At 38.1% G+C, this 27,767-nt stretch overlaps 1 protein-coding gene across 2 annotated transcripts in view; it reads left to right on the top strand.

Moving 5' to 3' along the window:
- Positions 1–1,251: 1,251 nt before the first annotated feature.
- RYK (receptor like tyrosine kinase) overlaps positions 1,252–27,767 on the top strand; it is a 113,142-nt gene continuing 86,626 nt past the window's right edge. For both annotated transcript variants that reach the window (XM_020986079.2, XM_078146761.1), the window contains exons 1-2: positions 1,252–1,804; positions 22,685–22,806. In XM_020986079.2, coding sequence (XP_020841738.1) covers positions 1,516–1,804; positions 22,685–22,806 — 411 coding nt within the window. In that variant the 5' untranslated portion in view covers positions 1,252–1,515. The remainder of the gene's footprint in view (positions 1,805–22,684; positions 22,807–27,767) is intronic.

Raw genomic sequence — 27,767 nt, 5'->3', positions numbered from 1 at the left:
GGCACTGGCAGGACCAGCAAGAGTAGGTAGGGTACTTTGTCAATTTTCCCTTTTCTGATTCTCATTCATCAAATCCTCCTCACTCATCCTTACAGTTTCAAAGTTTAATATACTAAAGTTTACTTGAACTTTCCAGACAGAGAATTATTAGACATGTAGGCTTCAGTATCCCATCACCCATCTTTAGGGAAAAACCGGGCCAAAAAAAAAAGCAAGCCACTAGGAGTTAGAGCAGGGAGGGATGGACCTTCACTATTATCCAATCCATCCTCCACATTTTAGAGGTGAGTTAATTGAGGATCAGAGAGCCTAAGTGTCTTGCTCGTGGCTTCACAGCTAGCAGAATTTGGATTTTATCTCACTTGCTGATGCACTGCGGCTACGGCTAACCCTGAACCCTATTCCCAGCTCTGCCACTATTTGCACTGCAGTGAAAAGAGCTCGAATCAGAAAACCTGGGTCCTTTCTCTCGGCTTTGCCACTTTCTTAAGGTGAATGGCTGCTGGCACATCACTTACCCTCTCTTGGCCTTAGTCTTTCAATCCGTAAAATTTGGAATTTAAACTAGATTAACCTCTAAATCTAACATCCTCTGGACCTCAGTTTACTCATTTGTTTTAGGGGAGAGGGAAGGTTGGATTACTAGATCTGTTCCAAGGTTCCTTCCAGCTCTGAGGTTCTATGATTTTAGCCTCTCTAACCCTCCCCCCCTCCAAAAAAAAAAAAAGATTAAAATAGTTCAAAGTCTGTCGATCGACAACTGCACACATCATGCCTGCGCTTCTCCTCGGGACCAGCTGCTGTTTCTGGATGCTCTGGACAAAAGCTGAAGCTGGCGGGGAGGAGGTGAAGGGGGGGGATTTGGCTTAAGCACAAAAGTTTGTAAAAGACGCGTCCTCAGCCACCACCATGTCACAGAAAAAAATGAGAGGGAGGGGGATTGGCATCTCCTTCCCGAGAAGGCGAAATTGGAGACGGCCGTGGGCTGTGCTCAAGTCCGGAGGCAAGCGCTAGGATGGATTTGCAGGGAGGAGGCGCCTTCCCTCCCCCCTCCCTCCCCAACGCTTCGTGGTCCAAGGGCAAGGTCCGCTCCCGGGCCAGGCGGGGGCGGTCGAGGTGTGAGGAGGGAGAGGAGAGCGAGCCGTCTGGCACGCGCTCGCTCCCGCGAGGCGGAGGCCGGCGGCGCGCCCGCGCGCGCGCCTTCCCCTTTTGCCCGCCCCCAGCGGACGGATCTCCTTAGTGCTGGGCGGGCAAGCGCGCGGGCAGGTCGGGGAGGATGCGGCCGAGGCGGAGGCGCGCTCGGGAGGTTTGAAGCGGCGGTTGGCTGCCACGGGCCGGGGAGATGAGCTGGGGGGCCGCCCCCGGCTCGGGGCTGTGAGGGGCTCGGGGCCGGGGGTGGGGGTCGAAGTCGAGGAGGAGGAGGAGGCGGCGGCGGCGCTGCCTTCTTCCTCCGCGCCCCCTTCCTCCTCCTCCTCCTCCTCCTCCTCCTCCTCCTCGGCGCCCCCGGGCTCAGACATGAGCGGGGCCGAGTGGCCCGAGCTGCCGCAGCCAGGCCGAGGCCGGGGCCGGGGCCGCCTCCCGCTCCCCGGGCCGGGCCTCGGCCTGCGGGCCCCGGGGTTGCCCCCGCCGCCGCCGCTGCTGCTCCTGCCGCCGCTGCCGCTGCTGCTGCTGCTTCTGCTGCCCGAGCCGGGGGCCGGGGTCCCCGCGGCCGCGGCCGCCGAGCGGTTCCCGCTCCCGCTGCCCCCGGCCGTGGGGCCCAGCGTGAGCCTCTACTTAAGCGAGGAGGAGGTGCACAAACTGCTTGGTGAGTGAGACCCCGGGCGGGCGCGGGGCGAGGAGGCGCTTTGGGGGGGGGGGACGACTTCAAAAATAGGCTTCTCCCCTCCCCCCACCCCCGTCCCCCAGGCCTCCCCCACCTTCGGCCCCTAGCCCGGGGATGCCGTCCAGGGGAGGTCTCCGGGCGCTCACAACCCGTGCTTTCCACCGCAGCCCACCTAAACGGAGATCCCGGGGTCTCCCCATCGTATTCTGCTGCCTTCCTTCGGTTGATGATGTCTGATTTATCCCATTGTTTGTACATACTTGTTTGCACATAGTTGTTTACATGTTGTCTTCCTCATTGGCGAACTCCTGGAGGGCAAGGACTTGTCTTTTACTTTTCTATGTATATACATCTCTAGGAGAGCTTGGCACAGAGCTTGGCAGATAGTAGGCGCTCAATAAATGTTTATTGATTGACTTAATCTAGTGTCCCAAGATGTTGGACTTTTGGTCCCTCCCCGCAAAAAGCCCCAGGTTGAAGCGTCTCTACTTTCCTTGTCTTTATGTAGTCACTTTCTCCCACCAAGTTTAGAGTGTTTAAAAATTAAGTTGTATTTTTTTAGTTGTTAAATATATTTGTATTTTCTTCCTCTCCTGCTGAAAAGGAAAAGAAAAAAAACCTTGTAACGAATATGTATGGTCAACCAAAACGAGTTACCACATTGGTCTTCTCCAAAAATGTGTCTCTTGTCCTGCACTTTTAGTTCCGTCACCTCACTGTCAGGAGGAGGGTAGCGTGGCATTCTTCCAGTCCTCTGAAATTAACCACCAACATTTAAGATTACCAGACTTTCTCTCCTTGCCATGCTGGCTGGGAAGTTCTGTTCGTTTGCTCCCAGACAGAAGAGGGAGAGAGGGAGACCAAGGAATGAAGGAGGGTATCCTTCGATTGCAGCACTCCCTCGACTTAAAACACACACATACACATACTCCTCCCCCCCCCAGTAAACCCCACTCCTTCCCCCTTCAGAAGGTGGGAAATCTCTACCAAAGCTGTGGTAGTTTCTTTTCTCCCAGATTCTTTGCTTCCCAACCTGGGAACCAACCAAATAAACTTATCATCCAGCTCTGTAATTTGACAAGATTTACTTTAGTTTCTTCTCTCCTTTAAAAAATAGAAGACCAGGGACTCTTCCCTTCTGAGATAACTGTAAAGTCCTCTCTCACTGCGTCTGCTCCAGAGCAAGGTGACATATTCCTTTCTTCTATGCCTGACAGTATTTCTTAGACCCTTATATTAAGGCTCTGGATTTCAGATACACCAAGAGTGATCATGACATGTATCGTGTAAGAAAAATTCATTTTAGTCTAAACTTCGAAACACCTGCAAGTGTCAGTCCCCCACTGCCGAAGTGCTGACCATTCCTATTCTCTTTTCATTTTTCAACTAAGACTGAAAGGCCCCTTAGTGGAGTGGATAGAGAACACTTGGAACCATCTGAATTCAAGGACTGTCTCTGACATTCAACAAACATTTATTAAGGGCTATACTTCCTGTCTGACCCTGGGAAAGTCTCTTAACCCCTTAGTGATTCAGGCAACAACTAAGACGATAAACGTCAGAGCAGGTGTCTAATCTGCATTGGTGGTAGTTTTCTCATTCAGGAGGGAGTTCCCTATAACATTGAAATTACAGGTATCTCCCCCCCCAACAAAAACAAAAGAACAAAACAAAGACTATAGGAATTCAGAAATTGGATCAATAAGTTGCTTTTAATTCTGAAAATTTCTTTTACTTAAATTAGTGTTGAGGTCCAAATTAATCCCCCCCCCTTTTTTTATCCAGGGCAGGGGAAAGGGAGAATTAGTTTTGTACTATTTTTGGTTTGTTGTCAAAATCTTGGTTTCTCTTTCTGGGTCTGGACATTTAAAAAAAATTGCCATTATAGATAAATGGTGGTTGCAGATTTTTAGTACCTGGATTTAAAACCCTGTAGATGATGTGACCAACTAAAGAAAAGTTAATCATGGAAATAGCCTCCAAATAGAAGTTCTACTATGAAGCTTGAATTTTTGGAAACTTTTAAAAAATTCTACTTAACATTTCTTTTTTATATCTCATGTAGATGCTGTATTGCACTGATGCTCATAGAATTTTATAGTTGGATAGGACATGAGAGATCATTTTGTTCATTTTACAGATGGAGAAATTGCTCTTGAGAGGTAGCCTGTAACCAGGCCAAGGTCACACTACTAATGAAGGACTGTGAACAGGTCTCCTGTTCTAGGGCTCCTTCCATCACACTGAGCTTGAACTCTGTTGCCTTTTAGACCTATTTATTTATCTATCAATTTTTCTTTTTTTTTGGTGAGGGCAGTTGGGGTTAAGTGACTTGCCCAGAGTCACACAGCTAGTGAGTATTATGTCTGAGGCAGGATTTGAAGTCAGGTCCTCCTGACTCCAGGGCTGGTGCTCTATCCACCGCACCACCTAGGTGCCCCTATCTATTGACACTGGATTGGGAATTGCCATTAGCAAACTTTTTTGAGAATTCTTAAAAAGCATTGATTTGTATTGAATATTCAAGAAACATTTGTGGTTTGTGTTATGATACAATTCTTAGTCCTATTTTTATGAACAGAGTTACAACTGAGAAACACTGTATTAGCATTTGGAATATAAGAGTTTGATGCTTAGTGTGCTAGGTGTTTATAAAATCTGTTTACATACACAAGAAAAAGGGTTATGTTGTAGTTAGGGAGTATGAAAACTGCTGCTTAAATTTTTTTCTTAAATTAAACATACAACTTTTAGGAAGGATAAAGTGGATTTAAAAACATGTACAATATTTTAGTTATAACACTTCTTCAAAAAGTTACATGATTGCTCGTGCCATCTGATTTTTCTACCAATATTTTTTGTACAGGGAATTTCAAACTTATGAACAAATGCAACAATTTGGGAACAGAAATCTGTTCTTTAATTCATAATGCCTGGAAAATGTTTGACCTTATCTTATATTTACTGTCATTTTCATAATATCTGTACTGTCTTAGCCTCCAAAGCACCACTTGAAATGGAGAGGTTACTGCTGATGTCTGATTCTGAGTATTCCTGAAGCCAAGTTGGAACTTGGAATGCATTTTCCCATAGAAACAGTCTTGTAAATGTCGGTTAGGTATAAGTTGAATGGGCTTTTGTGGGCTGGCTTGTGAATCTAGCTACCATTTAAAATATTATTTGTGTGAGAAAATGTGATTTAAATTCTAAACAGATCACTTAGAAAAGAATTTATGGTTTGAGATAAGTGTTAAGAAAATGCATGTCCTGCCCATATCTTTGAAGAGTTGTGAGGTATGGTTGTGCGTATACTGTTAGTTGATATATTTGGTTGGTTTTGCTGTACTGCTTTCTCCTCCTCTTATACTTTGTTACTAAGGAGAGTTCATTGGGACAGAAAAAGAGATGCTTATGGAAATGAAAGCAATGTTAAACCAAAATATTGCAATAATGTGGTTAAAAAGAAAGTAAAGAATTTACAGAACACACCCATTAATAAGCTGGAAATTACCTGTACTTGATGGGATCAGTCCTTAACTACTTAAAGAAGATGTGGCTATAGTATGGGGATCCAGTAGCTATTTCTTCATAATGCCAACAATAGTAAAATTGCCATTAACTAGAATGCTTTGGGAATAGAGTACAAGGACACCTTTTCTGCACTGAAGTACAAAGTATGCCTGAGAAGTGGTTTTGAGTACTCTCTTTACTAGCCCACATAGAGAGTATATAGCCCATCCAGGGAGTATACTCATACATTCTAAGCAATGACTGTTTTACTGAGCACCAAGGAATGCAGAATGCTTGTAAGAGGTGTGTGTGGCAGGGTGGATGGTGCATTTTTGAAAAGCAAAGTTCTTATGTTTTATTCTGTAGGAGGCTGAATGAGGAGGAGTATTGGAATTATAGGAAGGAGGCAGCAGCTGCAGAAGAGGTTGAGAGTGGTCTAAAAGTATTTTTGCTTTGTCAGATAGTTGAACATCAGAAATGGATATGATGAAATTAATAGACATGACCTTAGAGAAGGACCACTGGGCTTTTCCATTGATTTAGAGTTAAAATCTCCTGTATGTGTTGTCTCCTGTTAGAATGTGAACTTCTTGCTTTTTTATGTTGCCTTAGCATTTAGCAAAGTGCTTTTATTAGTAGATGTCCTCTCCTCTCCTGTTCTGTCCTGTCCTGTTCTCTCCTTAGATCCCAAACCATTTTCTTTTGGGTTGCATTTAGGCCTTATATCAGGTTAAAGGTGGAAAGTTGATAATGGCCACCCAATCTAAACAGTCACCTTGTCCTTAGACAGTTGTTTTGCCAAGATTATTAGTATTCTTTCTTTTAAAGAACTATTTGCAACATCCATGACTAGATAAAGAACATTGTATTTTAAAAGTCATTGCCTCAAATTGATACAGATAAGAGAATTTAAAATACCCTGCTATTGTTGGAGGAGATGTGAACCATTCAACTATTGTGAAGAGCAATTGGAAATTATGCCCAAAGGGTAATTAAACTGCATCCCCTTTGATCCAGCAGTGCCACTACTAGGTCTGTATCCCATAGATCATAAAAAAGGGAAAAGGACCTAAATGTACAAAAATATATCAGTTCTTTTTGTAGTGTCAAAGAATTGGAAATTGAGAGAATGCCTAACATTTGGGGAATGGTTGAACACATTGTGGTGTATGAATGTAATGGAATACTATTGTGCTATAAGAAATGATGAGCAGGTGATTTCAGAAAAACCTGGAAAGACTTACATGAACTGATGCTGAGTGAAGTGAGCAGAACCAGGAGAACATTGTACACAGTAACAGCAACATTGTGCGTTAATCGACAATGATTGACTTAGCTCTTCTCAGCAATACAATGATATAAGACAATTTCAAAAGACTCATGATGGAAAATAATGCCCACATGCAGAGAAAGAACTATAGAGTCTGAATGCAGATCAAAGCATACTATTTTCACTTTTTTTGGTGGCTTTTCCCTTTTGCTGTTTCTTTTTTCACAGTATGATTAATGTGGAAATATGTTTCCATGATTGAACGTGTACAACCTGTGTCAGATTGCTTGCTGTCTTGGGGAGGGGGGTTGGGAGAAAAAATTAAAAACTCAAAATCTTACAAAAAATGAATGTTGAAAACTATCTTTACATGTAATTGGAAAAAATAAAATACTATTTACAAAAGAAAAATCTTGTTGATAAAAACAACAACAACACCATGCCATTTGGTACTCTTTTTTTCTAATGCTCAATTTATATTGGTTTATGTCTTAATTTTTAAAAAGTACTTCTTAAAAGGCCTTCCCAGGGTGTGTTCTTTAGGTGTCAAAGCCCTTGCAACTTTTTTTTCTTCTGTAGCCTGAGGCTTTTATCTCCCAGTGACTTAGGCTTGTGTATAACTAATCAAAGAATATTCATTAATTTACCTTTTCTAACATTCACTCTAAGAGAATTTTTATCAGTATTTCTCTTGTTGTGTTTTTCCCCCTCCTCTGCTGTAAAAAGTTCCTTCAGTTACTTTAGCTTAATCTTTTTTATGGTATCCCTATTCTTGCAGGCTTTCTGCCCCTTGTTCCCATACCCCCTTCCTGTTTGTCATCTCTTTTGCTTTGGGATTTTGCTTATTAATTCCTTTTCTTTCCTGTTTCTATATGGTGATTTCATTTTTCTCTTCATTAAGTAGATTTTCCCTCTCTCCTCCCCTTCAGTTAGTACTGTTTTTAAATTTTCATTTTTGTGCCCCTTTCTACAGATGATTTCTTGCACTTTCTTTATTATCTATCTACTATGTCTACTCTAAACCTTCGGTTTCTGGTTTATGATCCCTATAATTAATTAGTACCTCTGTATTCTCTGTATTTCCTATGGAGTCAGAACTTGTGAGGTTTCCATTCTAGGCTCCCTCCTCAAAGCAGTTTCTGTCACTGTCTTGTGGAGCTTACCCTGGCAGTTTTCCATTTTCCATTGTGCCTTATTCCCAGGAAATGCCAATTCCTGCAGGTGAACACTGCTCCACGATAGTTCCCCGAACTCCCCTCCCCCCAATTATGTAGCCCACCATTCATCTATACCCTCCCTCTGGTTGCCTTTTTTCCCCGTATTTGTAGCAAAATCTCCATCTTGGGTCCCTGCCTTCTCATTCCCCCAGGTGCCACTTGCTCCCAGAAGTTTCAGCATCTTTCCCCTGCCAAGGCAGGATGAGTGGTCTTTTCAGGCCCTTCCCCCCTTCATGCACCCTTCCATTTTGTAATGTATCCCACAAAAAAACATTGATTCACCTGTAGGCAGGGTGTCACCAGGTTTTGTCCATAATACCCTAGGCCTGCCTCTCCACTGATTTCAGCCTTCACCCCATCTCCCTGGGTACATTCAGAAAGCAATCCTTACTGGTCTCTACTTTCACTGTTGCTGTTTTGGTCCTTGGCTGCTGAATTCATTCACCCCTCCTGTGTTTCTGTTGTCTGAGGGTGTTCAAGAAGCAAATGATCTCTTCAGGTCTGATTTTCTTTCTAAGAATGTTTCAAATGCCTCTTTATTATTGAACATTTATATTTTTTCATTTATGTTTAAGCTCAGAATTGCAGGGTATAGGTTACATCCTGAGCTCTATTGCTCTTTGGAACACATTTCATTCCCTCCTGCATTTTCTAGTACATGCAGGATAGTGTTGCATTATTAGATCATCCTTTCCTTTGTATTTGATGAACTTGTTCTCAGTGGGATGATTAAATTTAATGCGTCTTGGAATTTTCTCACATGCACACCCCTTTTTTTTCCTGAAGGTAATCTATGGATTCTGTCATTTGATATTTCATTTTCTGTGTTCAGAAGTTCTGGACAGTTTTCTTGCATTATTTCTTGCATTGTGGTATTGAGGTTTTTTGACTCTTACTCATCTGGAAGATTATAATACTTAGGTTGTCTCTACACATTCTGTCTTCAAGAGCAATGTTTTGCTTGGATAGAGAGCATATTTCCTTTTAATGTTATTGCCTTCTCATGTTCTAGTTTGTCTTTTTTATTTTTTATTTATTTTGATTTATCAACAATCACTCCCATAAGCTTTTGAGTTTTAAATTTCTCTCTCTCCTTCCCCACCTCCCTCCCCAAGACAGCACACAATCTGATATAGGCTATACGTATACATTCCTATTAAACATTTTCACATTTGTCATGTTGTAAGGAAGGATTAAAACCAATAGAAGGAAGCACTAGTTTGTCTTTTACTTCAGTGTACTTGCATTCCCAGTCAGTTCTCTCTTTTATTTCTTTGGTGAGACTTGCCAAGACAGATTCAAATTTTTATAATCTGTAAATTCTTTTTATTTTGCAGGCCATTTTCTGCACTTAACAATTTTCATTTCTCTTTTAAACCACTCAAAAACAATATATTGTGGTTCCATGTTCTCCTCAAATTTCACAGGGTGCTTTGTCTAATCAAGTGTTGGATCATTTTTTCCTTTTGTTTTACAGTATTTATTCATAGTTGCCTGAACTCTTTTACTGAATTTCCTTCTGTTATTGGTTTCCCACAAAAAAACATTAATCCACCTGTAGATAGACTATCGCTAGGTTTTGTTCATCTGACTTCTGCCTTCACCTCATCTCCTTCAGTACATAGAGAAAGAAGTCTCTTACTGGTTTCTCTGCTCTCTGTTGTTTTCGCTGTCCTTGGCTGCTGCATTCATTCACCCTCTCCTGCATTTCTGTTGTCTGGGGTGTTGGGTTATCTGCTTATATTTAAGATTTTTGAGTTTTCTTCCTCCATAGTTTTTTGTTAATTTCAGTCTTTCCCCCCTTGTTTTCCCTTTTTTTTAAAATTTCTTATTGACTCCCTCCTCTTTGGTGGTGGATTCCCTGGTGGCTGGATCTCAGAGCACCTCAGCCACCTTCGTTGGGCAGTTCAGTTTATCAGTCTGCGTCTCTGCCTTAGTGATTTTTGAGTACGCTGGCTCTAACTGGATGCTTGCTGAGTGGGTTCCTTCAGGCTTAGTAGTGTCACTTACCCCTCAATCATTGTGTCCTGTCCTCTTCTGTTTCTCAGAACCTACCATGAAGGTCAGAGCACTTGCCCTTGCAGCCAAGGGTGATTTCTACAGTTTGGAATTTGGGTCTCCTAATTCCAAGGCTGGGGCAGGGGGGAGCAGGAGTGGGGAGGTAGTTAGGGCTTTATCTCAAGCCCAGATGTGGGTCCTGCTTCTTTCCCTCGGTTCCTCTACTCTTCTTTAGAAATCTTTTACAGCACAGAATGTTGCTCATGCCAGCCACTATCGTCCCAACAAACTTCCACAGCCTGGAGCTAGGATCCACTGCACCAGAAGAGGGGGGAGGAATGGAATATAGGGTGGGATTTTGTTGCAAACCTTTTTTGGCTTCTTGGATTGGCTATCGAAGCCTTGCTTCCAATAGCTTGGTGGGTGGTAGAGGGAGGGGAGGCTGTGTGAATTCAAGGTAGATGTTCAAGTTCATGGCTTTTTTTTTAACCTTCCTTTGGATTCTGTGTCCTAGACCAGAGGTGTCAAACACAGATACTGTAGGCCATATTTTACTTAGAAAACTGCTAGTTAACATAATTTATGTTGCATTTTTATTTTTTTTTTTTTGTTAAACATTTTTCAATTATATCAGTGGCCTGCCGCTGGAAGTTTGACACCTTTATCCTAGAGACATGGAGAAAGCTGAAATTACTTTATCTCTGTCACATAATTTTTGTTTTAAAGAGTTTTAAAGTATATGAGGATTACAGAAAATGTCTAGTTCTCTGACTTGTTGGTTAAGTGACACAGAAGTGTCAGCATTTAATTCAGTTTGCAGCTGCCTTGTACTCCCCCAGCTTTTATTAAAAAACAAAACAAAACTATGCAGTACCTCTTCTTAGGTTACCTCTCCAATCTCTTTAGCCACACTCCATCTACATAACACATAAATTTTCAGATAGGTTAAGAACTGTGGCAGATTTATGAGTTAATACCCAAGTCTCCTGGTTCTGAGCCTGGGTCTGTCTCTACTGTTTCTTATTTTAAAAGAACAATGATCTTAAAGCATTTTGTAGGTATGAAGGAATATTTGTATATGTGTTTAGAGCTAAAAATATAGATTGAAGCAAAAAGCTATGTAGTACACCATTTCATATCTTTGAAAATAGTTAAATTCTGTTTAATCATTTTCTTCTGGAAAACATTGGCCTTTTAAAGAAAGCTTCCAGTAGAAATGCTGAGATTCTCATAGTAAAAACTTTTTCAGAAGATATTCTATATCTGAAAGTAGTGGTATCAGAATCCATATGTAATTATTGCTAAGGGAGTGAGTGGATTTAACTTTTACTTCATAGGAGACCCAATGAAAGAATTCATTGGAAGGAGGGAATGTGAAAGCTTGATACAGATTAGCTGATATGTGAGTCTAATATTTTATAAAAAGAGGAAAGGGAACAAGCATTTATATAGAGATTTGAGGTAGGGAGATCAACTAGAAGACTATTATAATAGTCTAGACATTTTTTAAACATATATAATGTGGCAGGTCCTGTGTGCTAAATGCTAAGGTTACATACAAAGAAAAGCAGTAGTTGTTCCAGCCTCCAAGGAGCTCACAGTCTAATGGGGGAGACAACATTCAAATAACTATGTACTAATAAAATTTAGGATAAAGGGGAAGTAATCTCAGAGGCAAGGCAATAAATAACATTGAGGAATAGAGAACACTTCTTGCGGAAGGTGGGATTTTAGCTGAGCTTTAAAGGAAGCCAGTGAAGTTAGGAGGCAGAAAGGAGAAGGGAGAGCATTCCAGGTTTGAGAAACAACCATTGAAAATGCAGATTGAATTAGGAGATACAGTGTCTTGAGCCTATGTCTTAGTACAGATTTTGGGAGGTTTGGAATACCAATAGTCCAGTGCACAGAAACAAACACAGAGCCCATAAAAAGACAGAAAATCAAGCCAGTTGAGTTAGGGAGAATGATGGAAACAAGTCTCCTGGGGCCATGGATAAAATTGGACCCCCGATGAGACTCTAGAGGGAACAGGGCACCCTTTTCCTCTGGACTGTTAAAATGTGATGGCTTTTTATAGAGTTCTTATCTTGGTCTGTTAGGGGCAGGAATTGGATGATGGAACTGAGAAACCTGAATCTGGGAAATGGTGCTGATTCATGCTGTTGAGATTAGGGAAGACTCTTGGGGAATTGGAGGGTAGTTGAGATATTCAAACTCCTCGGTCTCAAAAGATCATTCAGTAAACATTTATTAAGCATCCGACTATATTCTAGGGACTGTACTAAGCTCTGGGGATACAAAAAAGGGTAAAAAAAACCCCCAACAAAAACCAAACAACCCAGTCCCTATTCTTAAGGAGCTCACAGTCCAATGGGAGAGATATCTTAACTCTGACAGGGCAACTCAGCTTCCTCGTCAGTAATTTTTGAGTTTCTCAGTCTATTTCTTTTAGGGGGTAGAGAGGATGAGTAGAGTTGAAGTTGACACCCAGGTTGTGAGCCTAGGTAACTGGGAGGACGGTGATAACTCATGACAGAGTAATAGGGCAGTTAGAAGAGAGGAGGGCATTTGGGGAAAGATAATGAGTTCAGTTTTAAATGTGTTGAGTTTAAGATATCTAAGAGACATCCAGTTAAGAGGTATCCAAAAGGCAGGAGAGGCATCCCTTCCACTGTGCCCTCTGGAATGCCTGCTTCATAGGCAACACACATACTTTAATCTTTAATCTTTTCCTTTCTAACTTATTTCTGTCTTTTGGCTTTCACTAAGACCTGACTTCTTCCTGACGACACAACCTCCTTGACTTCCCTTTCCAGCACTGGCTATACTTTCACTCATTCCCCTGACTCACTGATTGGAGTGAAAGAATTGGAATATTTGCTCCCCTTTGCCATTTCCAGGTTTTCCCTCTACCACCATTACTCATTTGCCTCTCTTGTAAGACCCACTCAATCTGTATATACTACCTAATATACTATACTGCCTCTGTGACATTGCCTAATGAGTTCAGTGTCTGGCTCACATTCTTTCCTCAACTCCTGCCCTAGGAAGCTTTAATGTAGAAATTGAGACTCCTTTGAACATTCTAACCTCACAGTTCCTCATCTTACTCATTTCACATGACTTTTTCTGCTCCACCTTGCTCACACACACAAAATACCCTTGTCTTGCCATCACCCACAAATATACAGTTTCCGTGTTCATCATTATTATCACCATAATAGCTAACATTTTATCATGCCTACTATGTGCCAGACATTGGGCTAATAAGCACTTTACAAATATTGTTTATCTCATTTGATCTTCATAACAACCCTGGAAGGTAGATGCTGCAATCACCTCCATTTTACAGATGAGGAAGCTGAGGCAAACAAAGGTTAAATGACTCACACATGATATACAGCTAGTAAGTTTCTAAGGCTAAATTTGAAGTCCTGGCTTCCTGACTCAGGGCCCAACACTTTATCCGTGTTCATGAACTCTGAAATTCTGTTGTCTGATCATAGGCTATTCTTTATTTCTTTAAGGAGCTTTTTATAATTGAATCTCTTTGATTGGTGTTGGTACTCTTTACCCATGTAGATCTTAACCCCTTTATGCCTTAGTTAGACCCCTCCTCTTCCCTTCTTGCAAAAGCAAACAAATATTAATCTGATGGTCAATCTTCTGGTGATGAACCTCTCTAAACATAGTTACTATGGACTTTGGTTGACAAGCTTTCTACAGTCCCTTGGCCTCTCCAACTTGGGAGAATCTTCCTGAGTTTGTACTCAGCTGGTAGAAATCAGGACTTTAGTGTTGAGAATACTTTACAAATTATTAATGCCTTAGCTTAGGTAGCAGTTAATGTTTGTATTTCTAAATCTGTAAATCTTAGCTATCGAAGAAAACATTGTCATGCATCTAAACAATAGTTTCATATTGAGGCAGCTTTCATTAATCTGAAATATTTTAGAGATATGAAATAAATCAAAATTCACAGCAATATTTTACTATTTTATCTACTCATTACCTATTCCTTCTTTTAAGTGCTTAAAAAAAGCCCCAAATCATAAGAGTCTGAATAAAATTCTCACTAGGAGATAATGATAAATCAAACCAAATGCTAAATAAATTTTCCAATTTTTTTCTCTTTATGAATTCTGCCAGAATTGAATGAGTTTGTATATAATCATCTCTCTTGTCCAAGATTTGACTCATGTTTAAGTGAATTAAATCACCGCTTCCTTTTTTGGACAAATTTCAAACATCGAATAATGGTACATACCGAAAAAATTTCACTGATTTGCTTGGTTTTGGATGCAACTGCTTAATAAAGCTACAGAAGACTTGCAAAATTATCTTGAGGAAATTCACTTGTAATGTATTTTTAAACAAATATTAATTGATGTCTTTTGGTTTTTTTATTAATTTATTTTGATTTATCAGCCATCACTTCCATATGCTTTTGAGTTTAAAATTTTTCTCCCCATTCCTCCCCACTTCCCTCCCCAAGACAGCACACAATCTGATATAGGCTATACATATGCATTCCTATTAAACATATTTTCACATTAGTGATGTTGTAAGTAAAAATTAGAACTAATAAAAGGAACTACCAGAAAGAGGAAACAAAACTCAACAGAGGAGGAAAAAAAATAGCAAATAGTATGCTTCAATCTGCATTCAAATCACATAGTTCTTTCTTTGCATAGCATTTTCCATCATGAGGCCTTTGGAGATGTCTTAGATCCTTGTATTGCTGGGAAGGGTTAAGTTTGTCAACATTAGTCATCACACAACATGGCTGTTATTATGTGCAACTTTCTCTTGGTTCTGCTCACTTCACTCAGCATCAGACCATGCAAGTCTTTCCAGGTTTTTCTGAAGTTTGCCTGCTCACCATTTCTTATAGCACAATAGTATTCCATTACATTCAATACCACAACTTGCTCAGCCATTCCCCAATTTGATGGGCATCCCCTCAATTTCCAATTCTTTGCCACCACAAAAAGAGCTGCTATAAATATTTTTGTACATGTAAGTCCTTTTCCCATTTGTATGATCTCTTTGGGATATAGCCCTAGAAGTGCTATTGCTGGGTCAAAGGTATTCACATTTTTATAGCCCTTTTGGCATAGTTCCAAATTGTTCTCCAAAACGGTTGGATCATTTCACAACTCCACCAACAATGCATTAGCGTTCCAATTTTCCCACATTTTCTCCAACATTTATCATTTTCCTGTTTTATCATGTTGGCCAATCTGATAGGTGTGATATGGTATCTCAGAGTTGTTTTGATTTGCATTTCTCTAATCAATAATGATTTAGGGCATTTTTTCATATGACTATAGATGGCTTTAATTTCTTCATCTGAGAACTGCTGTTCATATCCTTTGACCATTTATCAATTGGGAATGGCTTGTATTCTTATAAATTTGTCTTAATTCTCTATATATTTTAGAAATGAGGCCTTATCAGAGAGACTGGTTGTAAAAATTCTTTCTCAATTTTCTACCTTCCTTCTAATCTTAATTTCATTGGCTTTGTTTGTGCAAAAACTTTTCAATTTAATGTAATCAAAGTTATCCATTCTGCTTTTCGTAACGTTCTCTATCTCCTGTTTGGTCATGAATTCTTCTGTTCTCCATAGATCTGATAGGTAAACTATTCCTTGTCTCCAGTTTTTTATAGTATCAGCCTTTATATCTAAGTCATGAACCCATTTTGACTTTATTTTGGTATATGGTGTGAGGTTTTGGTCTATGCCTAGTTTCTGCCATAATCTTTTCCAGTTTTCCCAGCAGTTTTTTTCAAAGAGTAAGCTCTTATCCCAGAAGTTGGGATCTTTGGGTTTATCAAATAATAGATTACTGTAGTCACTGCTACTGTGTCTTGCATATTTAAACTATTCCACCTATTCACCACTCCATTTCTTAGCCAGTACCAAGCAGTTTTGATGATTGCTGCTTTATAATACAATTTAAGATCTGGAATGGCTAGGCCACTTTCCCCTGCATTTCTTTTCATTAGTTCTGGATATACTAGACTTTTTGTTTTCCCAAATGAATCTTGTTATTTTTTTTCTAACTCTATAAAATAATTTTTTGGTAGTTTGATTGGTATGGCACTGAATAAGTAAATTAGCTTAGATAAAATTGTCATTTTTATTATATTAGCTCGGCCTACCCGTGAGCAGCTAATATTTTTCCAGTTATTTAGATCTGACTTTATTTGTGTGAAAAGTGTTTTGTAATTGTGTTCTTATAGTTCCTGGGTTTGTTTTGGTAGGTAGACTCCTAAATATTTTATAATGTCTACAGTAAGTTTAAATGGAATTTCTCTTTCTATCTCTTGCTGTTGGGCTATGTTGGTCATATATAGAAATGCTGATAATTTATGTGGGTTTATTTTATAACCTGCTACTTTGCTAAAGTTGTTTATTATTTCAATTAGTTTTTTACTCGATTCTCTAGGATTCTCTAAGTATATCATCGTGTCATCTGCAAAGAGTGATAGCTTTATTTCTTCTTTGCCTATTCTAATGCCTTCAATTTCTTTTTCTTCTCTTATTGCTAAAGCTAAGGTTTCCAGTACAATATTGAACAACAGTGGTGATAATGGACATCCTTGTTTCACCCCTGATCTTATTGGAAATAATAATATTTCTAAAATTTCACGCAAATAAAGTCAGATCTAAGTAACTGGAAAAATATTAGCTGCTCACGGGTAGGCCGAGCTAATATAATAAAAATGACAATTTTATCTAAGCTAATTTACTTATTCAGTGCCATACCAATCAAACTACCAAAAAATTATTTTATAGAGTTAGAAAAAAAATAACAAGCTTCTAGCTTGTCCCCATTACATATAATGCTTGCTGAAGGTTTTAGGTAGATGCTATTCATTATTTTAAGGATGACTCCATTTATACCTGTGCTCTCTAGTGTTTTTAATAGGAATGGATGTTGTATTTTGTGAAAAGCTTTTTGTGCATCTATTGAGATGATCATGTGGTTTCTGTTAGTTTTGGTGTTCATATGATCAAATATGCTGATAGTTTTCCTAATATTGAACCATCCTTGCATTCCTGGTGTAAATCCTACCTGGTCATAGTGTATTATTCTTGTGATAAGTTGCTGTGATCTATTTGCTAGTATTTTGTTTAAAATTTTTGCATCTATATTCATTGGAGAAATTGGTCTGTAATTTTCTTTCTGTGTTTTGACTCTTCCTGGTTTAGGTATCAACACCATATTTGTATCATAAAAAGAGAATTTGATAAGACTGTTTCTTTGCCTGTTTCCCCCAAATAGTCTATATAATATTGGAATTAATTGTTCTTTAAATGTTTGATAGAATTCCCTTGTAAATCCATCTGGTCCTGGAGATTTTTTCCAAGGGAATTCATCAATGGTTTGTTGAATTTCTTTTCCTGAGATAGGATTATTTAAGTATTTTACTTCCTCTTCTGTTAATCTGGGCAATTTATATTTTTGTAAATATGCGTTTATTTCACTAAGATTGTCAAACTTATCCGCATGTAGTTGAGCAAAATAGTTCCTAATTATTGTTTTAATTTTGTCTTCCTTGGTGTGGATTCATCCTTTTCATTTTTGGTAATTTGGTTTTCTTCTTTCTTTTTTTTTAAATTAAATTAACCAAAGATTCATCTATTTTATTGGTTTTTTCATAAAACCAGCTTAGTTTTATTTATTAGTTCAATAGTTTTCTTAAATTCAGCTTTATTAATCTCTCCTTTGGTTTTTAGCATTTCTAATTTGGTGTTTAACTCAGGATTTTAAATTTGTTCTTTAGTTGCTGCCCAATTCATTGATCTACTCTTTCTCTATTTTATTCATGTAAGCAGTTAGAGATATAAAACTTTCCCTAACAAGTGCTTTTGCTGCATCCCTTAAATTTTGGTATGTTGTCTCATTATTGTCATTCTGTTTAATGAAGTTATTGATTGTTTCTATGATTTGTTGTTTGACCCATTCATTTTTTAGGGTTGGATTATATGTGGCCCTTTATTACATATAATTTTCATTGCATCATATCTGAAAAGGATACATTTAATTTTTATCTTTCTGTATTGGATTGTGATGTTTTTATGTATACGGTCAATTTTTGTGTATGTGCCATGTATTGTTGAGAAAAAAATATATTCCTTTCTATACCCATTCAATTTTCTCCAGCGGTCTACCATACCTAACTTTTCTAATATTCTCTTCACCTCCTTAACGTCTTTCTTGTTTATTTTATGGTTAGATTTATTTAATTCAGAGAGGGTGAGGTTGAGGTCTCCCACTAGCATAGTTTTGCTATTTCTTCCTGTAACTCCCTGAACTTTTTCTCTAAGAATTTGGATGCCATACCACTTGTTACATGTGTGTTTAGTAATGATATTGGTTCATTGTCTATGGTACCTTTTAGCAGGATATAGTTTCCTTCCTTATCTCTTTTGGCAAGATCTGCTTTTGCTTTTGCTTTGTCTGAGATCAAGATTGCTATTCTTGCTTTTTTTACTTCAGCTGAGTATAATATATTCTACTCCAGCCTTTTATCTTTACCCTGTGTGTGTCCCTCTGTTTCAAATGTGTTTCCTGTAAACAACATATTGTAGGATTATGGTTTTTAATCCATTCTGCTATCTGCTTCTGTTTTATGAGAGAGTTCATCCCATTCATAGTCACAGTTGTGATTACTGTCTTTATGTTTCTCTCCATCCCATTTCCCCTGTGTTTATGCTTTTCTTTCTCCTTTTCCCTCCTCACTAGTGTATTGCTTTTGACCACCATCTCCCTCAGTCCTGCCTCACTTCTATTAGTCCCCTTCCTTTTCTTCCCCTTTACCCTTATTGCTTCTTCCCTCCCTTCTATTCTCCCTCCCTTTTCTTTCCCCTTTTCCCTCCTATTGCCTATAGGGCAAGTTAGATTTCCATACCTAATTGATTGTTATTCCCTTCTTGAACCAAATCTGATGAGAGTAAGGTTCAAGCAATGCTCATCTCCCTCCCTTCTTTACCTCTACTGCAATAGGTTTTTGTGCCGTTCCCTGTAATGTAATTTACCTTTGACTGCCTCCTCCTTTCCTTTTCTCCCAGTAGATTCCCTTAGTTAGATCAGATTAATCCACTTACTTAGATCCATTTAACCCACTTAATCAGATTTTTTTTTATCATTACATCAAAGTTGACTTAAACCTACCCATTCTGTCTGTGTGTACCCCTTTAACATGGTGTGATAACAATATAGTTCTTAAGAGTTACAAGTATCATCTTTCCTTATAGGGATGTAAACAGTTTGCTCTTATTAATAACGTTGTTGGTTTTTTTTCTGTCCTGTTTACCTTTTTATGTCTCTCTTTGAGTCTTGTATTTGAAGATCAGATTTTCTGTTGAGCACTGGTCTTTTTATTAGGAAGGTTTGGAAGTCCCCTATTTTGTGGAATGTCCATCACCTCCCTTGAAAGATGAGGTTCATTTTTGCTGGGTAGTCTATCCTTGGTTGTAATCCAAGCTCATTTGCTTTACAGAATATCGTATTCCATGCCCTACAGTCTTTTAATGTAGAAGCTGCAAAGTCCTGCATAATCCTGACTGTGTTCATATTTAAATTGTTTCTTTCTGGCTACTTGGCAGTATTTTCTCTTTGACCTGATAATTTTGGAATTTGGCTGCTATATTCCTTGGCGTTTCCTGTTTGGTATCTCTTTCAGGTGGATTCTTTCTATGGCTATTTTACCTTCTGATTCTAGGTAAGGGGTCACTGACCCAAGCTTCTTGTGTTGGGAGCCCAGGGCCTGGTCACTGACTTTGTGTGCTGAGGCCTCCGATGCTGGCAGTTGGAGGCTGTAGGGTTCTGGCAGCTTAGCTGGTATGGGGCTGGAATCAGCAACACTGGAGCCCTAGGGGTAGGTTTAGGTAGTCTGGCCCCTGGAGGTTGCCTGCTCACTTGCGGCCTGTCCTTTTACTTTCTTCTGCTCCTTTCAGACGGATCTTTTGCTGCTGCAGGATGTTTCTCCACCGGGGGCTTTCCCCTTTGGAGCTGCGCTTAGCAGAGTTTTGCTGAGGCACTGGGAGACTTGGCTGCCATAGAACACCATGGAATGTGGTGGTTTTCCGAGCCAGTTTCCACTGGTTTCCCTGCCCGTACTGAGGCACTGGGGGTCCTGGTGTTGGTGCTTGCCTGCTCCATCACCTGGGGTTCAGGATCTTCCCTTGGTATGCTGAGGTGGGGCTTTCTGCTAGCTTTCTGGGATGCCTCCTGTTCTGTACTGCTCCCCCTCCCCCAGGGCAAGAGGGGCCTTTCCTTTTAATTCCTTAAGCTCCCTGGGCTACTGCACTGCTGTATCCAAGTCTTTCTGCTGGTTCAGCTGTTTCAGGGATTTTTCTGGGGTGATATTTTCTGGGCTTTCAGAGGTTAATAAGGGACAGTGAGAGCAACTTAACTTCTTACTCCATCATCCTGGCTCCCGGAATTCTACCCCAGAATTTGTATTTTGTTGTTTAATTGGGGTTGAATTTTTTCAAAAAGTTGGTTTTCTAGTTTTTTAGTTGCATATCCAATTTTTATTTTTAATTTGTCCTTTCTCTTTTTTAATTGATTAAAGTATTTAGAGATAAACATTTTCCCTTTAAGGACTGCTTTGCCTATATTGCAAAAAAGGTTTGGTGTGCTATGTCACTGTTGTCATTATCTTTAATAAAATTATTGGTTGGTATTATGATTTGTTATTTGACCCACCAGTTCTATAGGATTTAGTTATTTTTCTTCCATGGACCCTTTTAAAATATAATTTTTATTTACTGCTTTTCTGTGCTTGTTTGTGACTTTTTTATGTCCTGCTTAATATATGGTAAGTTTTAGAAAGGTGCTATGAACAGCTGAGAAATAGATATATCAGTTTCTCTTCCCATTTATTAATCACCAGAGGTTTTTTTTTTTAATTTGGACCCTAAACTTTTCTCTTGTTTTTTATTTTTTTTTGGTTTAGACTTGTCTAGCTCTGAAAGGGGGACTCCCAAGTCCTCAGTATTATAGCTTTATTGTCTATTTCTCCCAGCAACTAGTTTGGCCTTTCCTTTGAGTATTTAGATATTAGATTATCACATAAATGTTAAATGATGATATTGTCTGTTGTACTTTTCAACAAAATGTGGTTTCCCCTGTTTATGTCTTATAATTAAGTCATGTTTTTTTGAGATTGCCTTGTATGAGATCATGATTGCTAGTGTTACTTTTTTTGAGTTCAGCTGAGACGTAATAGATTTTTCTTCAACTTCTTTTAACTCTATCAATCTTTGTTTCAATATATTTCTTGTAAACGACATATTGTTGGATTCTGCTTTCTAATCCATTCTCTCTTCTATTTTGTAGGTATATACATATATAATATACAGTGCTTTATAAAGTGCCATGTAAATGCTATTATTATGTTCATCTCATTCATCTTCACAGTTATGATCTTTGTGTATTTCTTCCACACTATTCTTTTATAGTTTTTACTCTTTGTTCCCCACCTCCTTTTTATCTATCATAGATTCTTACCTTTTATCTTCTTCATCTATCCTCCAAATTTAGTTTGTTTTACTTATGAGTAACTCCTATAGTCTACCCTCTCTCTTATTCCATCTTTTCCCTTCTCTTTTCCTTCCTGTTTCCCTATTTAGTGGAATGTAGTTATCCATCCATCCATCGTGTGTGTGTGTGTGTGTGTGTGTGTGTGTGTGTGTGTGTGTGTGTGTGTGTGTGTAGATAGAAGTGTATTCTACTCTCCTTTGATAAGTTCATTTGAAAGTAAGGTTCAGGTGATATCCACTCCCCCAGTCCTTTACTTGTGTATATAGATTTCTGGGTGTGTACCACAGTTACATGTTTCCCCTACCTTTGCTCCTTAACTCTTTAATATATTTTTTTGCCCCCACCCCTCAGTCCTTCCTTTTACGAGCATCAGAATATAACAAAACCACTCCCATGCCCTTTGGCTTATTTGGTTTCCTTTAAGATCTCTGAAAATTTTAGGGTTCCTCGGGGCATACTTAATATCATCTTCCTCTCTGCACATTAATTCATTCTACTGTTGGTTACAGAGGCCTTTACTTCAAACTAAGTATCTATTTTATGATAGAAGCCATGCCAAAGTAGCGATTTTTGTTTTTTACTCTAAGTATCTGTTTTGTGACAAAAGCTATGCCAAAGTAGCAATTTTTAAGAGTTTGTATTTGGAAGCAGCATAATAGGCTCTTTTTCATCTCCTTTCCAACTTTTTTTTGGCCTTACTCCACCCTTTCTTTTTTTCTTTACCACTGCCCCCTTTTTGTTTTCCTTTTTATTCTCTCACTTAAAACTTGATACAGAGCGAAACAGTTTGAAACAAGTACGCGAGAGATGATTATGTTCTTCCTGATACCTTTTATAAGCTAAGTTGGATATGAGAGTTATTATTATTGTTATCATCATCATCATCATCATCATCAATGAGAGCTGGCTTGAAAATGGAAAATATTGGTGGTCTTCACAGATTTGTAGAATCTTATGGCTAGCTTACAGTCTGAAAGAGAAAGTTTATTTGACTAGATAGTGGTTTGCATGATTTAGGTACCTAGTATTTGCTGATTTACCTTGACTAGTGAATGGGCTGAAAAGATAGAGTAGCCCTAGCATTTTGTAAGGTCTTAAATGCCAGACTAAGAAGTTTTGACTTTATTTAGGAGGTCATAGGGAACTATTGAAGGGTTTTGAGCAGAGAAGTGACATAATTAGAGGGGTACACAAAGAAGGATGATCTGTCAGTGATGAATAGAAATAACTCATATTTATCATTAGCTTAATTTATCATTTATAAATTTCTTTTTTGACCATTTTCTTATTCTTGTTTTTCTAGGTATTGATGCAGAACTTTATTATGTGAGAAATGATCTTATTAATCACTACGCACTATCCTTTAACCTGCTAGTACCCAGTGACACCAATTACCTTCACTTCACGTGGTATGCTAAATCCAAGGTAAGAAACTAATTAGCACTATGTAAGTTTATGATTACAGAGGGATAAAAAATTATGAATGAAAGTTGACTTTTAGGAGATGAAATCTGTGGTTCTGAATCAAGAACAGCTCTTAGAACATTCAGCAAGATGGTTTTGCTTGTTTTCCAATTTATAAAGGGCTGCTACAGGACCCAACTATGATCAAGTTGGTATTTTAGATCTTAAATCTAATCTTTTATAGTTTCCCTAAAACCCAAAAATTCATTAATTTAAATTATTAGAATATCCCATAGCCTTCTGTGCTTTTCCAACTTTGATGTTTATCTAGTTAAAAGAGGGAAAAACTGACCCAGTAGTTATTATATGCTTCAGAATATATCTACTTAGTTAAAGAACTTAGAGACATAGTGTTTAAAAGATCTGTTCAATTAATACATATTTATTGACTACTTACTTTGTTCAAAACATGCTAGGAATACAAGTACAAAAAATGAAGCAATCTGTTGTATCAAAGAGCTTGTATTCCAGTGGAGGAGACGAGTTACACGTATAAGTATATGAAAAATAAGTATAATCCATAATTAGTCAGTAAACATTAAGAGCCTACTATGTGCTAGGTATTGTGCTAAGCACTGGGTATATAAAGAAAGATAAAAGAAAGTTGTTGCTCTCAAGGAACTCACAGTCTAATGGGGAGATACCACACAAACAACTGTACAAACAGGATATATTCCAGATAAATTGGAGATAATTAAGAAGGCCCTAGAATTAAAGAGAGATTGGGAAAGGCTTCCTATAGAAGTTAGGATTTTAATTAGGACTTGAAGGAAGCCAGGATTCAGAGATGGGAAGGGAAAGCATTCCATGAATGGGGGGGTGGGGCAGCCAGTGAAAATGCTGATTCAAGAGTAGAATGTCTTGTATGAGGGACAGCAAGGAGTTTGGTGTCACTGGATTGAAAGATATGTTGGGGATGGAGTAGACAAGGAGGAGAGGATATACAGAATGGCCAAGTGCAAAATCACCATGATGAGAATTTTGCATGTAAGCAGAAGAGAGAAGGCTGAGAGAGGGAATAACATCCAGTGAGACTAGAAACATATATTAGGTCCAAGTTGTGAAGGGCTATAAATGTGTTTAGACGTATTCAGGTAACATATGCCCCTGTCGCTGGCAGTTCATTTATTGTTCTGTCTTGGTAATTATGGGAAAATAGCATTGAATTTTGAAGACAAAAATAGTCTTGCACATGTATTGTTACTAAGGTTTAAATAATCCATGTAGCAGCTCAAACTGGGAATGAATACTCTGGTGTATAAATCACTAATGGTCGAAATACACTTATTTGTGGGACTTCAGTTTATACTTCATCTCGTGTTGAATTGGTCTTGAAATTTTTCTTACTGATGAGTCTTCATTCTACAGTTAACTTTGCTAATATGTGATTCAGGTGCTTTTCTCTTGCTCTTGTGCAGAGAAGGTAGCTGAAAGTGAAGGCAATAGAGCATTTAGTGATATAGCGTAGAAGCTATCCATGTTAAGAGTAAATGTATTTTCTGTTAGAAGCAGGATATTGTGAACACATTTCATGTTAAGGTGTATAAATGGAGTTGGAAAGAAGGCCCTTGAGTGCACTAAGGGTACTGTGAATATTTCTAGTTTTTGCTACATACTAGCAGAAATTACTTTGAATTGTCTGGGCTTGAAATTTCTACCTAAAAAGTTTTAAGTTTATCTTCAGTTTGATGTGTGTGTTTTTTGGGGGGAGGGGTAAATTCAAAACCAAAAAATTTTGGATATAAATCAGTTTTTATTGCTTATTTTTGGTCTATATAAATATATATAAATATAAAATGTATAAATAGATTTTAAATAATAAACAGATCTGTTTAGCTTAGGTGCCATTTGTTGTATATATAATTTCTGTGTAATTCTGTGAACTGGATACTTTGGATTGCCAATCTTTCACGAGGTGCTGAGAGCTAAGTGTATTCTTTTAACTGTTTTGCATATTCATATAGCTAATGTGAATGAGATTGAATTTGAGACATTTGACAAAAGTGGTATGCTGCCATTACCTAGCAAATGAATAATCTTCCTTATTCTTTCTCCTTCTTTTATTGTCTTCTTCCTTTCTTTTCTTCCTCCTCTCTCTATAGTTTCTGCAATTTAGTTCTCATATATATATATATATATATATATATGTGTGTATTTTTATATATATATGTATGTATATATGTGTGTGTGTGTGTGTGTGTGTGTGTGTGTGTGTGTGTGTGTGTGTGTATGCATTGCCTGGACTTTTTATTGATTCTCAACACCAAAAAAGTTGCTGACCCATAGTGTAACAGATTTTGTTTATTAGCATCTCTAAAGAGAAGTAGAGGAGGGACCAAGACCTTTCCTTAAGTTAGGCTACTGTTTTAAATAATTGTTCACTTAGGTTAAACAGTAGCCTTTTCTTTTTTTTGGTTTATGTATATATTTATGTTTTCCAATTACATGTAAAAATAATTTTGAACATTAGTTTTTAAAAAATTTTGAGATACAAATTCTTTCCTTCCCTCCATCCCCTCCCCCATCATTGAGAAGGCAAGCAATTTTTTTCACTTATTTATTTATTTATTTTGATTTATCAACAATCACTTCCATAAGCTTTTGAGTTTTACATTTTTCTTTCCCTCCTTCCCCGCCTCCCTGCACAAGATGTATCGCAATTAGATATATGCTATACATACACATTCCTATTAAACATATTTTCACATTAGTGATATTTTAAGGAAGAATTAGAACCAATAGGAGGAACCACAAGAAAGAGAAAACAAAACAGAAGAAAAAAAATAGTCAATAGTGTGCTTCAGTCTGCATTCAAACTCCATAGTTCTTTCCTTGAATATGGATAGCATTTTCCATCATGAGACCTTTGGAGATGTCTTAGATCCTTGCATTGCTGAGAAGGGCTAATAAGTCTATCAACATTAGTCATCACACAACATGGCTGTTACTGTGTACAATGTTTTCCTGGTTCTGCTCACTTCACTCAGCATCAGTCCATACAAGTCTTTCCAGGTTTTTCTGAAGTCCAGAAGGCGCTCAATTTGATAAGGGTTATACTTGTGCAGTCGTACAAAACATTTCCATATTAGTCATGTTGTGAAAGAAAATGCAGACCAAGAAAAAAAAAACAAGAAAAAATTTTAAAAAAGTATGCTTCAATCTGCATTCAGACTCCATCAGTTCTTTCTCTGGAGATGGATAGCTTTTTTCATCAGAAGTCTGAGAATAGCTAAGTCATTCATAGTTGATCATCATTCAGTATTACTATTACTGTGTACAGTGTTCTGATTCTGCTCACTTCACTTTACATCAGTTCATTTTTTTCTGAAAGCATCCTGCTCATCATTTCTTATAGCACAGTAGCATTTTGTTGCAATTATGTACCAAAACTTGTTTAGCCATTCCCCAATTGATGGGAATCCCCTTAGTCTCCACTTTTTTGCCAGTACAAAAAGAGCTGCTAGAAATATTTTTGTACATACAGGTCCTTTTCTTTTCCTTTTCTTTCTTTTTTAAAATCTCTTTGGAATACAGACCAAGTAGTGGTATGCTGAGTCAAAGGCTATGCACATTTTTATAGCCCTTATAGCATAGTTCCAAATTACTCTCCAGAATGGTTGGATCATTTCACAACTCCACCACCAGTGCTTTAGTGTCCCAGTTTCCCCACACTCCCTCCAACATTTGTCATTTTCCTTTTCTGTTATATTAGCCAATCTGATAGATGTGAGATGGTACCTGAGAATTGTTTTAATTTCATTTCTCTAATCAGTAGTGTAATGATTTAGAGCATTTTTTCATATGACTATAGATAGCTTTGATTTCTTTGTCTGAAAACTGCCTGTTCATATCTTTTGACCATTTATCAATTGGGGAATGGGTATTATTTTTCTAAATTTATCTCAATTCCCTGTATATTTGAGAAATGAGGCCTTTTATTGGAGAAACTTGCTGTAAAATCTCGCCCTCCCCCAATTTCTTACTTTCCTTCTAATTTTGGCTTCCTTCATTTTGATTGTGCATAATGTTTTAGATTTCATGTAATCAGAACTATATGTTACACTTAATGATCTTCTCTAACTTTGATTGGGTCATAAATTCTTCTTTATCCATAGATCTGGCAGGTAAAATTTTCCATGCTTCCCTAATTTGCTTATTATATCATGCTTTATGTCCAAATCATGTACCCATTTTGACCTTATCTTGGTATATGGTGTGAGATGTAGATCTATGCCTAGCTTCTGCCATACTTCTGTCCAATTTTTCCAGCAATTTTTGTCAAATGACAAGTTCTTGCCCCCAAAGCTAGGATCTTTGGGTTTATCAAACACTAGATTACTGTGGTCATTTACTACTGTGTATTGTGAACCTAATCTATTCCACTGATCCATTGCTCTATTTCTTATCTAGTACCAGATTTTTTCAATGATTACTGCTTTGTATTGTAGTTTGAAATCTGGTATTGCTAGGCTACCTTCCTTCACATTTTTCATTTGATTCATTAATTTTTCTTCATTGATTCCCTTGATATTCTTGACTGTTCTCGTAGATGAATTTTGTTACTTTTTCTAGCTTTATAAAATAATTCTTTAGTAGTTTGATTGGTGGGGCAACAAATAGGTAAATTAATTTTGGTAGAATTGTCATTTTTATTATATTGACTCAACCTACCCATGAGCAATTAATGTTTCTCTAAGTTGTTTAGATTTGTATTTATTTGTGTGAAAAGTGTTTTGTAATTATAATAATGTGGTCATATAATCCTGGGTTTGTCTAGACAGGTAGACTTCCAAATATTTTATAATGTTTGCTGTTATTCTAAATGGAATTCTCTATCTCCTGCTGCTGGGTTTTGTTGTTAATATATAGAAATGCCAATGATTTATATGGGTTTATTTTATATCCTGTAACTTTCTTAAAGT

Source organism: Phascolarctos cinereus, unplaced genomic scaffold, assembly GCF_003287225.1.
Source record: "Phascolarctos cinereus isolate Bilbo 61053 unplaced genomic scaffold, phaCin_HiC Scaffold_726;HRSCAF=1367, whole genome shotgun sequence".
In the NCBI taxonomy this organism is placed as follows: Eukaryota; Metazoa; Chordata; class Mammalia; order Diprotodontia; family Phascolarctidae; genus Phascolarctos; species Phascolarctos cinereus.
The sequence above is the reverse complement of the archived record's forward strand: the minus strand, read 5'-3'. Positions and strand labels throughout refer to the sequence as shown.